Here is a 13942-nt window from a genome sequence, read left to right as displayed (position 1 = left end):
ACATGGGATTCTGGAGACATACTTGACACGTACATGGGATTCTGGAGACATACTTGACACGTACATGGGATTCTGGAGACATACTTGACACGTACATGGGATTCTGGAGACATACTTGACACGTACATGATAATCTTGACTTACTTCACACGTACACGGACATCTAGACACGTACCTGGAAGCGTTGGTCTGAGGCAAAGACCACGAGACCGGAACTGAGGACATGTAGGTCTCTCTTCCTCATCCAGGACACTTGCTGAGGAGAGATGAGGAACATTAGGACACTTGCTGAGGAGAGATGAGGAACATTAGGACACTTGCTGAGGAGAGATGAGGAACATTAGGACACTTTTCTGAGGAGATGAGGAACGATGGGACACTTGCTGAGGAGAGATGAGGAACATTAGGACACTTGCTGAGGAGAGATGAGGAACATTAGGACACTTGCTGAGGAGAGATGAGGAACATTAGGACACTTTCTCAATTATCCTCTCCCTCTCGCCTCCTTCTCCTCCATTGCTCCCTCCCACTCACCCATTCACAACCTCCCACCCATCACCCCCACTACCTCCCACTCATCTATCCTTACCTCCCACTCACCTACCCCTCCCACTCACCTACCCAACCTCCCACTCATCTATCCACCCCCTCCCACTCACCTACCCAACCTCCCCACTCATCTATCCTCCACCTCCACTCACCTACCCCTCCCCCACTCACCTACCAACCTCCCACTCATCTATATCCACCCCCTCCCTCACCTACCCAACCTCCCCACTCTCTATCCTCACCTCCCTCCACCTACCCCTCCCACTCACCTACCCAACCTCCCCACTCATCTATCCACCCCTCCCACTCACCTACCCAACCTCCCACTCATCTATCCACCCCCTCCCCTTCACCTACCCAACCTCCCACTCATCTATCCACCCCCTCCCACTCACCTATCCACCCACCTCCCCCCTCAGTCCTTGCAGAGATTCACTTCGTTTGCTAATTCTAATTTGCCAGACGTGTCCAAGGTAGTAAAAAAAACTCCCTCTTGTATTTTTCCAATGGTGTTTGCAGGTTGTTTGGGCCGAGTTTACTGAGTTACTGAGAGAGTTTACTGAGAGTTTACTGAGTTTATTGAGAGTTTACTAAGTTTACTGAGAGTTGACTGAGTTTATTGAGAGTTTACTGAGTTTACTGAGTTTTTGAGAGTTTGCTGAGTTTATTGAGAGTTTACTGAGAGTTTACTGAGTTTATTGAGAGTTTACTAAATTTATTGAGAGTTTACTGAGAGAGTTTACTGAGTTTATTGAGAGTTTACTAAGTTTATTGAGAGTTTATTGAGAGTTTACTAAATTTATTGAGAGTTTACTGAGAGAGTTTACTGAGTTTAATGAGAGTTTACTGAGAGTTTATTGAGGCTTTATTGAGATAGTTTACTAAGAGTTTACTGATAGTTTAGTGAGAGTTTATTGAAAGAGTTTACCGAGAGTTTACTGAGAGAGTTTACTGAGAGAGTTTACCGAGTAGTTCAGTTAATTTCTCTCTCAGGTGTTGTTTACTCTCGCTCTCTCTCAATCAACTTACTGCTGAGGATGACGATCATGTTGTTTTGATAAGAGGTCAGGTTAGGTCAGGTCAGGTTAGGTTGGGAGTGGTTAGGATAGGATAGGTTAGGTCAGGTCAGGAGTGGTTAGGATAGGTTAGATCAGGTCAGGTCAGGAGTGGTTAGGATAGGATAGGTTAGGTCAGGTCAGGTCAGGAGTGGTTAGGATAGGTCAGGTCAGGTCAGGAGTGGTTAGGATAGGTCAGGTCAGGTTAGGTTAGGTTAGGAGACCACGCTGTTTTGATAGAGATTTACTGACTATTTTACCTGATATAAACTATTCTTAATATTTGGGTAATTCTAAAGGTATCATATTATCAAAGGTTCATAAGTTAGTTAATTTTCTCGTTAGTCAAGATGTAAAAGAGAAGGTAATTACTTCACTTGAGGTTAATCACAAAACTCACGTCAAAAATAAGCACAGACAAAACTATAAACACCAAGACTTACCTTTACCTGAGTCGCTAATTAGTACCAGGTAAAAAAAAACATATAATTATACTGTACTAGAGAATTAAAGGTTAGATCCTCCTCTTGATTGTTGATTCTAAACTGGTGTTAAGTGGGGATGATAGTAGTGATAATGAGACTCTACTTGAACAGAACAGAACAGAGTAGAAATGACAGCAAAACATTCCAAACGATAACTTCTTCAATATGTAGACAATCTTCAAGAAATTTTTCCCTCCTTCCTTCCCTCCCTCCCTCTCCCTCTCCCCTTCTCTCTGGTCTACCCTCCCACCCCCTCCACTTCCTACCTCCCTTTCTCCCCTTCTCCTATTCTCCCTCCTTCCCTTTCTCCCCTTCTCCTATTCTCCCTCCTTCCCTTTCTCCCCTTCTCCTACTCTCCCTCCTTCCCTTTCTCCCCTTCTCCTACTCTCCCTCCTTCCCTTCTTCTATTCCTTCCACCACCTCCTCTTCCTCTTCTAGATATCCGACTTCGATCTTAAAGGCAATATAACGTAATTTTCATCGCAAACTGTTAGGCTGGGAATGGCCAAGTCAAGATTGGAACCAAGGTTGTTAGGTAGAGATTTACCTTCTCCTTGTGTGCACCTGGACTAGCGGCAGGTCGTCTTATTAAAGCAGGGATTAAAGATGGTGAACGAGAGAAAAAACAACAAGGAAAACAAATGATAGACGCAATAAATTCAGGAATGACGATGATCAGGTAAGAAAATTAAAAAAACAAATGACTAACGCAATAAATTCAGGAATGAAGACGATCAGGAAAGAAAAACAAACAAAAAAAACAATTGACAAACGCAATAAACTAAAAAATGAAAATGATAAAGGAGAAGGAATAAGAAAACAAAAACAAATGAAAAACGTAATATAGGATTGAAGATGTTACAGGAGAATCTAAACAAAAGAAAAACAAAGGACAAACGCAGTAGATCCAAGAATGACGATGTTAGTGGAGAAAAAAAAAGGAAAAAAAAAATGACAAACGCAATAAACTCAAGAATAAATATGATGAGGCACAAGAACAAATGACTAACGCAATAGATACAGGAATGAAGATGATAAATGAACAAAACAAAACACAAAGAATCTAACTAAACACTAAACAGAAGAGAAAAAATCAATTAAAAATATTACCTGTTGAGAGTCAATACTACAGGTGAGAATGGTCAACAGAGAGAGAGAGAGAGAGAGAGAGAGAGAGAAAATCACACGTGTCTGTTTGTCTTATCGATCCAAGGACTGTGTGTGTGTGTGTGTATGTCTCTTTTCTTCTTAGTCATTCAGAAATCCGCCTTAGCAGTTCATGATGTTGCCCTCCCTTCCTTCCCTCCACCTTCCTTCCCTCCCCCTTATCCCTTCCCCCCCTTCCTTTCCTAACTCCTTACCTCCCCATCCCTACCTTTCTGGGTGAGGCCGGGTACTCTGAAACAACGTCTTGCATTTTATCTTTGGAGAGAGAGTGGGGACAAGATAATGGTCGCCGCGTGATTCACTGTTATGGGTCATTGTTCTATCTTATCTTACGGAGAGTACATCCTATTAGTGGGTAGCTGTCGGCGGGTCCAGGCAGGCAAGCAGGCAAGCAAGCAGGCGTATATACCACCACCACCACCACCACCCGGCAGGCCAAGCAGGGAGGCAGGTTGGGAAATAAGCGGGTGTAAATACCATAATACCCAAGCAAGCAGGTAAGATAGAGAGGTAAACAAGCAGGCAAACAGTCAAGCAGAACCACCGCCACCCAGCCGTTTGACAGGGGGTGGTGGGTGGCAATTACTCAGATGTATAGAGGGGGTTACTGAAGCACTGTACTGTACTGTATATACATAACGCAACCCGGAGATAGATCTGTCCCCTGGTGATACTGTTGGCATGACTGTAGAATGTAGTGGTGGTAGTAGTGGTGGTAGTAGTGGTGGTAGTTGTTGTGGTAGTGGTGGTGGTGGTGGTGGTGTGGTGGTGAGGTGAGTGGTGGTGGTAGTGATAGGAATGGTGGTGATAGTGGTGGTGGTGGTGATAGTGGTGGTAGTGGTGAGGAACATTAAACACTGGCACACACAAAGCACCTGCCCAACAAGGGTTTTCTCCAACCGGGAACACAAACATATTTTTATACCGTCTCTTAAGATGTGTGTGTGTGTTGTTTTGTGTGTGTGTGTGTGTGTGTGTGTGTGTGTGTGTGTGTGTGTGTGTGTGTGTGTGTGTGTGTGTGTGTGTGTGTGTGTGTGTGTGTGTGTGTGTGAGAGAGAAAGAAGGATGATGACGCTTTCTCCCCCCCACTGTTGCTGTGACTGTGTGCATCAGGACAGAGAAATAACATGTAACGTAACGTAACGTAACGTAACCTAACCTCGGCGTCAACATCATGAATTTGAGGGGTTTTTTTCCCTTTCGTCTCTATTCACCACAATCGTAACGACAGTGAAACCTCCATATAACGGACTTCTCTATATATAATCCGTTAAATAGGGGGTATCATATATAACGGACCTCTATATATAATCCGTTAAATGGGGTTTCTCATTTAACGGACTCTCATCTCGATATAGTTTCACATCTAACAGACCCTCGACATAACGGACTTCCTTCTCCGTTAGATGAAGGTCTCACATCTTACGGCCCATTGATATAACGGACTTTTTTCTTCATATAGTCCGTTAAATAGAGATTTTTATTTACTTTTGTTATCATCTCGTCTCGGATTGATGAGGTGTTGTACCATGAAGTCTTGTCACAGGTGGGGCCGTGTGTATCCCTCTCGTGACGTGTCCATTATGTCTCTTATGCCGGGTAATAATGTGGACTTTTAACGTGGGGTGACAAGGAATATGAGCCCTTATTGTCTCCTGAGGGGCTATAGTGTGTCAGAATATCACCTCGTTGACGAAGAATATGGCGACAAGTTACCTATTGGATTTCATTCTTATTTTACGTAGTTTGGAGGTGAATATTTAGGAATGGAGGAATTCTACTTTCTTTAACAAAAATAATGGATTTTTTTCCTCTCTGTTTATAGTTCCTTAAATGGGGAGGGTTCATATCTAACGGACCCTCGATATAACGGAATTTAATCTCTATATAATTCGTTAAATGGGGATTTTTTTACTTCTAACGGACCCTCGATACAATGGATGTTTCTCCAGGTCAGGTGAGAGAGAATATCCTAACCCTCCAGACTATAAATAATCCAGACGCCTCAGGATATATTTTTTTTACCATAAGAATCGGTGAGGCACAGATCTCCTCCTCCTCCTCCCTCCTCCTCCTCCTCCTCCCTCCTCCTCCCCCTCCTCCTCAGCAGGCTTACTACCACCACCACGACGTGTTGAAACTCCTGAAGAAGGCAGATGTTCTCATTAAGGACTTCCCCCCCCAACCCTCCTACTTCCCTCCCCCCTTCACCCCTCCCTCCCTCCTTCACCCCTCCCTTCTTCCCCCCTTCACCCCCTCCCTCCCCTCTTTCACCCCCTCCTTCTTCCCCCCTTCACCCCTTCCTCCCTCCTTCACCCCCTCCCTTCTTACCCACCCTCTTTCTCTCTCTCTCCTTCTGCATCCACTCGTGCTTATAATCCACGCCAGAACCATATGCCTTCTCACCCACCACCCACCTCCCCCCCAACCGTCTCACCTCATCCACCCACCTCCCACCCCCCTACTGTCTTCCCTCACCTCCATCCCACACCCACTTCACCTACCCACACACACTTACCCACTCCAACCTCACCTCCATCCACATCCACTTCCATCCACACCCAACCCAATAGGACCATATGCCTTCCCCCACCTCCCTCCTCATCCACGGACTTTCATCAGCACATAATCCGTTAAATAGAGGTTTTACATTTAACGGACTTTCGATATAACGGACTTTCTTCTACATAATCCGTTATATAGAGGTTTTACATTTAACGAACCCTCGATATAACGGACTTTCTCCACATAATCCGATAAATAGAGGCTTCACTATCTCCAGGTGTAGCAGACTGAACTCATAGCTCCACCGAACACCCTGACGCTGACTGAAAGAAGTTTTGATGAATTTTACCGACGCCAGAAATAAGTTGATTTATTGTTTCAGAGTTTAGGGAGGGGGAGGGAAGGAGGGGGGGAGAGGAATGTTTAGAAATACGGACGAATTTCTGGAGATTTTTATTTTTTTTTTTGGCTCCTCATGTGGTGTAATTGTTTGAGAGAATGATGGTAAAGTTAGGAGGGAAAGTTTCTTCAATTTCATTCGTGTATTTGTAATGGATGATTTGTCAGAGAGGTTATCGAATGGGCAATATTAACGCTCCTACAGGTGACATAACTACAGGTAACATAACTACAAGTACTACAGGTAACATGACTACACCGATTGATTCCACACGACAGAATACACATGAGATGAAAGTTCAAATACGTTCCTCGTCCAATCATCAGGTGTAAATGCTTCTACAATTTCTATATCCAGCAATGCAACACACACACACACACACACACATACTGTATAGCAAGCAATTTCATCCGGTTTCAATGATTGGATTCTTGTTCATTTAATCCTTTGATATGTTCGGTATTGAACAAGTAAAGGAGACTATGTTATCCGGCTGCCTTCAAGTTTACGGTTTTGTAACATCGGCAATACACACACACACACACACACACACACACACACACACACACACACACACACACACACACACACACACACACACACACACACACACACACACACACACACACACACACACACACAGATATAACACCTTAGAGTGATATAGAAGTTATGTGAATCGATACGACTTTGGTTTTGATTCATAGATACAACCTGACTGCTACCATTACCATCAACACCTCCACTACCCATTACCATCAACACCCTCCACTACCACCATCACCCACCACTACCACCATCACCTCCACCACTCACCACCATCACCCTCCACTACCACCATCACCTCACCACTACCACCATTACTACTACCACTACCACCATCACCCACCACTACCACCATCACCCACCACTACCACCATCACCAACCACTACCACCATCACCCACCACTACCACCATCACCCACCACTACCACCATCACCCACCACTACCACCATCACCCACCACTACCACCATCACCAACCACTACCACCATCACCCACCACTACCACCATCACCAACCACTCCACCATCACCCACCACTACCACCATCACCAACCACTACCACCATCACCCACCACTACCACCATCACCAACCACTACCATCAACACCTCCACTACCACCATCACCCACCACCACCACCATCACCACCACTACCACCATCACCCTCCACTACCACCATCACTCACCACTACCACTATTACTACTACCACTACCACCATCACCCACCACTACCACCATCACCCACCACTCACCACCATCACCAACCACTACCACCATCACCCACCACTACCACCATCACCCACCACTACCACCATCACCCACCACTACCACCATCACCCACCACTACCACCATCACCAACCACTACCACCATCACCCACCACTACCACCATCACCAACCACTACCACCATCACCCTCCACTACCACCATCACCAACCACTACCACTATTACTACTACCACTACTACTACCCACTATCATCACCACTCAAACTCACTACCATTCACCATTACACCTAGAGTTGCCACATCTCACAAAACGCACCAACTACTGTACCAGGTATAAGTGCTGGCGACTGTACATACAAAAGTAAACATGACAACAGTACACCAAATATAAACTCGATTAGGGATGAAAAGTCATTAACATTTCACAAGTGTCACATCACACCTGTACACAAACAACTGTAGAACGCAGATGTCAATTATTGTTATTTCCTCTTTGAAACAAACAAATTCCATGATTTTACTGACTAAATATGTATGTATGTAATGTAATGTAATGTAATGTATGTATGTATGTATGTATGTATGTATGTATGTATGTATGTATGTATGTATGTATGTTGCTTTTGTTATTTGTGATACGAACATTATGCTATATATCCAAAATTAATGGCTCTTTCATGTTTAAATCAGAGTTAGGAAATTACTGAGAGCAGTGCATCATTCATCTCTCGGGTGTAACATGAATGTGTAATGTGTGTGTGCTTCAGGAGCTTTAATATCTGAAGCAATTTAATGGTATCTGTACTGATATATTTGAGTCGTATAACACCTATTCATTCTCTCTCTCTCTCTCTCTCTTCTTCAGATATTTTACTTTTTCTTATTAATCCTTCTCTTCTCGTTCTGCTTTAATCAATCATCTAGCTCTCCTTTTATTTTCCTCATTCTTTCTCTCCCTCCTCACGCCCCTCCCTCATTTTCCCCCTTTCATTCCTCATCATCTCAACACCCCCCTTCCCTTCTCCCTCCTCCATCTCATTTTCCTCCTTTACCTCTTCCTCCTCCTTCTCTTTCTCCTGATCCTCCTCCCTCCTTCATTTCCCCTTTCATCCTTCTCTTCTCCTCTTCCTACATCCTTCACTTTCTTCTCCTATTCCTTCCTTCCTCCTTCACCACTTCCTCCCTTGTTGTATTCCTTCCTTCCTCCTCTCCCCCCTCCTTCCTCTCTCCCTCCTTCTTCCTCCTCACCCTTCCCTCACCTCGTCCTGGATCAAAGGAGAAAGAATTCAGGAGGTGAACAATCAGGAGCGAGTCACTACGTTCCTGACCTCTTGACCCACACCTCCCTTCCTCCCTGATTCCTTGCTTCCTCCCCTTATACACCCCCCTCCCCCCTGAATCATTGCCTCCCTCCCTTATACATTCCCCCTTCTTTCCCTACCTCCCCCTCTCTCTCCTTTCCTCCCTGATTCCCTCATTTATTCCCTCCCTCCCTCATACACTCATACAGATGAATCAAAATATACCATCACTTGACCTTATCACGTGTCATTTGTGTTGTAATGACCAGTCGAGTTAATAGTTTAAATCCACTCAACGTTATTTTTATCAGCGTTTATTGAGTCGATATCAGTTTAACGGATCCTCGATATAACGGACTTTCATCTGTATATAGTTCGTGAGATGGAGATTTCACATTTAACGGATCCTCGATATAACGAACTTTCCTCTCCATATATACACAACGTCGTCATTTCTCCCCCACTCATCTTGTTACAGTCATTAATGGGTGGACCAAGGGGAGCCCAGGTATGAATCACCGACACACTGAACAAGAGACGAATGTTATGTCCACACGGCCACAGTTCTCTTGTTCGGATTAAACCAATTTAATCGAATTAGTTAAGACCCCTAAACCCCCAAGCCACTTCGAGTTAAGTCAGTTTCAGTTAATCCCCAATCTTAAAAAAAAAAGATTCTTTCTCTACTGTGTATTAATCTAGTTTATTCCCTTGATTTAAAACCCACAATAATTCCATTCTGTCTCTCAATTACTGTCCAATAACTTACAATCTTATTCAGGTTAAATTAAGTTAAACTAATCTAATTTATAAGTATCATTCTATTCGACCTTGTTTGATTTATATTAACAGTAAGTCAACGTACTTTACCATCAGTGTCCACATTAACCCATAAATCATCGTCATCAAAGGGTTAAATCATCGTCCTCAAAGGGTTAAATCATCGTCATCAAAGGGTTAAATCATCGTCATCAAAGGGTTAAATCATCGTCATCAAAGGGTTAAATCATCGTCCTCAAGGTTAAACTGTCATCAAGGGTTAAATCATCGTCAATAAAGGGTTAAATCATAATCATCAAAGGGTTAAACCATCGTCATCAAGGTTAAATCATCGTCATCAGCGTTAAATCATCGTCATCAACGGTTAAATCATCACCAAAGGGTTAAATCATCGTCATCAGCGGTTAAATCATCGTCATCAAAGGGTTAAATCATAATCATCAAAGGTAAATCGTAATCATCAAAGGGTTAAATCATAATCATCAAAGGGTTAAATCAGCGTCATCAAAGGGTTAAATGGAGAGTGAAAGTGGGTTCTGGAAGTCATGACAAACACTTTATTTCCATTTACCATCAAGTTTTCTCACGTTAAATCAGTCTTGTATCCCTGACGTGTAATTATTAAAGATTCACACTTAACGAAATTAATTTAACACCAATCGCTTCCATAATTACTCAGCTTAAGCCAGTTTAATATCTCTCTAATACCTTCTATATATCTGTTAAACCCAAACTAGTTTAATCACCACCTTACAGTAATCTCGTTTCATCCTTCTCCCTGTTCCTTTATTGAATTCTCACGCAAATCTAGTTTCATCTCTATCTTGTCTAAGGGTTTGACTCTCTCTCTAATCTCTTGCTATCCGTTCACAAAAAAAAAAAAAAAAAAAAAAAAAAAAAAAAAAAAAGAGAGAGAGAGAGAGAGAGAGAGAGAGAGAGAGAGAGAGAGAGAGAGAGAGAGAGGTTTTCCTACATCACCAGATATAACACTAGCCAGACACAATGTATATGCTGAACCCTAAAGTATATACACACAGCAGGCTTATATTTTGGTCAAGTATACACACACCACATACACACACATAACAACATACACTTATGCATATATACAGAAACACATAATAACACACACATACAAACATACACATACAGCAACACACACACACATATACATTACACATAAAATACATATTTATACATCTTTATATACATTATATCGGCAAAATATCTTACTTTCCACCAAATATATATACATATACATAAACATTTAGTACATTTTCTATCTACATATTTATTCACTAATATATCGTAGTATTTTTATTTTATTTTATTTACCTCTAACACACATTACACCACCTCTTCCTCTAGTACGTTACAGCTATATGAACCGGAATTAGCATACGAATTTCGCTTTTAAATATATCGTATAGCTCTTTATGCATACTATAACCCGTATTTATCTCAAACCTCCTATTGTAAATACTATTAAAATTACCTTGAGATTTATATAATGATTTTTAGAAGTTTACGAGAGGTCGATGCTTCCTCTGGTAAGTTTAATTGAATAGAATTTTACCGAGACTATAAAATGCTATGTGTGTGTGTGTGTGTGTGTGTGTGTGTGTGTGTGTGTGTGTGTGTGTGTGTGTGTGTGTGTGTGTGGTGGCAGAACTCTCCTATAGGTGTATTATAATGACTATAATACACCTAATCTCATCCTTCAGTACTTACAAGATTAGTTAGGTGTGTTAGTTATACGTGTGTTAACTCGAAACTTGAACTGTAGCGAGATTAGGAAGTGATCTTAGTTTGTATATATAGTATTGGTCTGATTTATCTCTCATATCTCTTGTTGTCTTTTCTCTATCTCTCTCTTTTACTCATTTCTGTGTCTCCTCTCTCTCTCTCTCTACTCTATTCTCTTCTCCCTCCTCTCTCCTGTTCTTCCTCTCTTCTCATACTCTCTTTGTCCTGTCTTCTGTCTCCTTTCTCCTACTCTCTCTCTCTCTCTCTCCTCCCTTTACAAACCCAGAGTTATCACCTCCTCCTTCCTTTGCCTTGCTTCCTCTCTTCCTACCTCCTTCCTTCCCCTCTCCCTCCCCCCAACCTGTATCCTCCTCTTCCTTCCTCCCTTCTCTCTTCCTCCCTCCCTCCCTCCCATCCTGTGTCCTCCCCTCCTCTTCCCTCCCTCCCCAACCCTGTATCCCTCTCCTCTCGTGTGTACCCCCAACTTCCTGACCCCCACCCCCCCACCCACCCAAACGAGAACCTTCTTCACCACACTTTATGGTCACAATTAGTGTTGTGGTGCTGAGGCTTCGCTACCACCACTCCTAATGACAAACCGCAGCTTCTTAGCCACCAAGAGACCATGACCTCTGTTGGTGCTGCTGGGAGGGGTCACTGATGATGAGTGACAAGCATTCTGGAGTGGCTCTGAGTGACACGACTTCTGGAGTGGTTCTGGTGTCATTGTCGAGGTGTGGAGAGAAGAAGGGGGTTGGTGATGAGGGTGAGGGATGAGGGGTGAGGGTACCAAGGATAGGGAGGGAGGGAGAAGATATATCAAGGTGAGACAATCAGGAAAACCATTTTGACAGTTTGTTTAGCATAGTGTTAGGGAGGGGAGGGAGGGAGGAGGGAGGAGGAAGGAGGAGGGAGGGGAGGAGGAGAAGGAGGAAGGTGGGGAGGAGAGGGAAGGAGGAGGGAGGAAAGGAGGGAGGAGGGAGGAGGAGGAGGAAGGAGGGAGGGAAGGAGGAGGAGGAGGGAAGGAGGAGGGAGGAGGAAAGGAGGAGGGAGGAAAGGAGGGAGGGAGGGAGGGAGGAGGGAAGGAGGGGAAAGAGGAGGGAAGGAAGGGGGAAGGAGAGGAAGGAGGGAAGGAGGAGGAAGGAGGGAAGAGGGGTAGGTACTTAGGAGTGTTCCTTCAATCTCTTTGGTGTTTAATGTATTATGTGAGAGCTGTACCAAGTTCATAATTGTTAGTAATGACTGTGTGTGTGTGTGTGTGTGTGTGTGTGTGTGTGTGTGTGTGTGTGTGTGTGTGTGTGTGTGTGTGTGTGTGTTGCATCGTATATATCATTATAATCTTGAGTTAAATTATATCATCTTATTAACTTGCAACATCTAATACATTATCAAGTATATTGCATTGCATCGTTGCATCGTATTGTAACAAATGGCTTCGTCGTATATTGCAACACGTGTTAATTTGGGTTAATTTGCACCGTATTGCATTAAATTGCATATCATTTAAATCCATCATCCTTTGTTTATTTCATCTTGTGTTTTGTATTGCTTGTTGACTAGTTGTTAATTTTGTGTTGCATATTTACTGGTTCTTGTGTTGCATGTTGACTTACTCATTTAATTAAGAATTCTGAATAAGAGAGAGACCGAAATTAAGTTCATTCACTGAAGCAATTTAAATAAAGAGTATTTTAAAATTGCTTTCATTCCCTGATCGCAGACTAATTAACTGGTGACACAAATTGCCTTCAACCACCACGATACTCTAATTAGGTCACACACACACAGGGTAGTTAACCCCCCCCCCCCCTGAAGTATTTTAAGTAGGAGGGGGGGGGGGAGTAAGAATGGGAGAGGGAGGGAGGGAGGGGAGAGGGTGAGGGAGAGAGGGATAGAGGAGAGGGGAAGGAGGAGGGAATATGGGGGTACAGGAAGAGAGAGGAGAGGGAAGGGGAAGGATAGGGAGAGGGGGTAGGGAGAGCAGGGTAGGAGGGACAGGGGGGGAATTACTCGGTGTGTCATGGTGTCGTACAACTGATACATGAGCTTCTATGTTTATAAGCATAATTCTCACCGCTTGCTGCTTTAGGACAACTGATTGCTATAATTAGACTCACTCACCCCCACCCCCCACCTCCCTCAAACAACCCCTCATCCTCCCCTCCTTCCCTCACCTCCTCCCCACCCCTCATCCCTCTTCCCCACCTCCCATCTCCTCAAACAACCCTCATCCTCCTCCTTCCCTCACCTCCTCATCCCTCTCCCCCCTGCTGCTACACCCCTTTAAACGCCTCTTATGCAAATTATGTAAATTGTGTATGCAAATTTAACAATTCGTGAGGTCATAACAGTCCCTCACACACACACACACACACACACACACACACACACACACACACACACACACACACACACACACACACACACACTACCACGACAAAGCAGCAAGTGTGAGTGTCTCACACGAGAGTCTCGAGTCTAAAAAATAAAGGAACCACCTGAAGAATCTCCAACCCAATTTATTTTTATCTTAAGAATAATCACCCTAACACTATTTGGGGGGTGGGGTGAGGTTAGTGAGGTTAGGTTGGGTTAGGTTAGGTTAGGTTAGGTAGGGTTGACAGAGTCAGTTGATGTGTGTGTGTGTGTGTGTGTGTGTGTGTGTGTGTGTGTGTGTGTGTGTGTG

The 13942-nt window shown here is 43.5% G+C and overlaps 1 protein-coding gene across 1 annotated transcript in view; it reads right to left on the bottom strand.

The window, feature by feature from the left end:
* The window catches only part of LOC121860270 (lachesin-like), a gene marked incomplete at its 5' end in the record, with an annotated part of 82871 nt that overhangs the window by 12531 nt on the left and 56398 nt on the right, over positions 1-13942 (bottom strand). Inside the window, 1 exon segment of the mRNA XM_042357348.1 lies at positions 176-256. Coding sequence (XP_042213282.1) covers positions 176-256 — 81 coding nt within the window.

This window comes from Homarus americanus, unplaced genomic scaffold (assembly GCF_018991925.1).
Source record: "Homarus americanus isolate GMGI-L3 unplaced genomic scaffold, GMGI_Hamer_2.0 scaffold23138, whole genome shotgun sequence".
Taxonomy (NCBI): Eukaryota; Metazoa; Arthropoda; class Malacostraca; order Decapoda; family Nephropidae; genus Homarus; species Homarus americanus.
The sequence above is the reverse complement of the archived record's forward strand: the minus strand, read 5'-3'. Positions and strand labels throughout refer to the sequence as shown.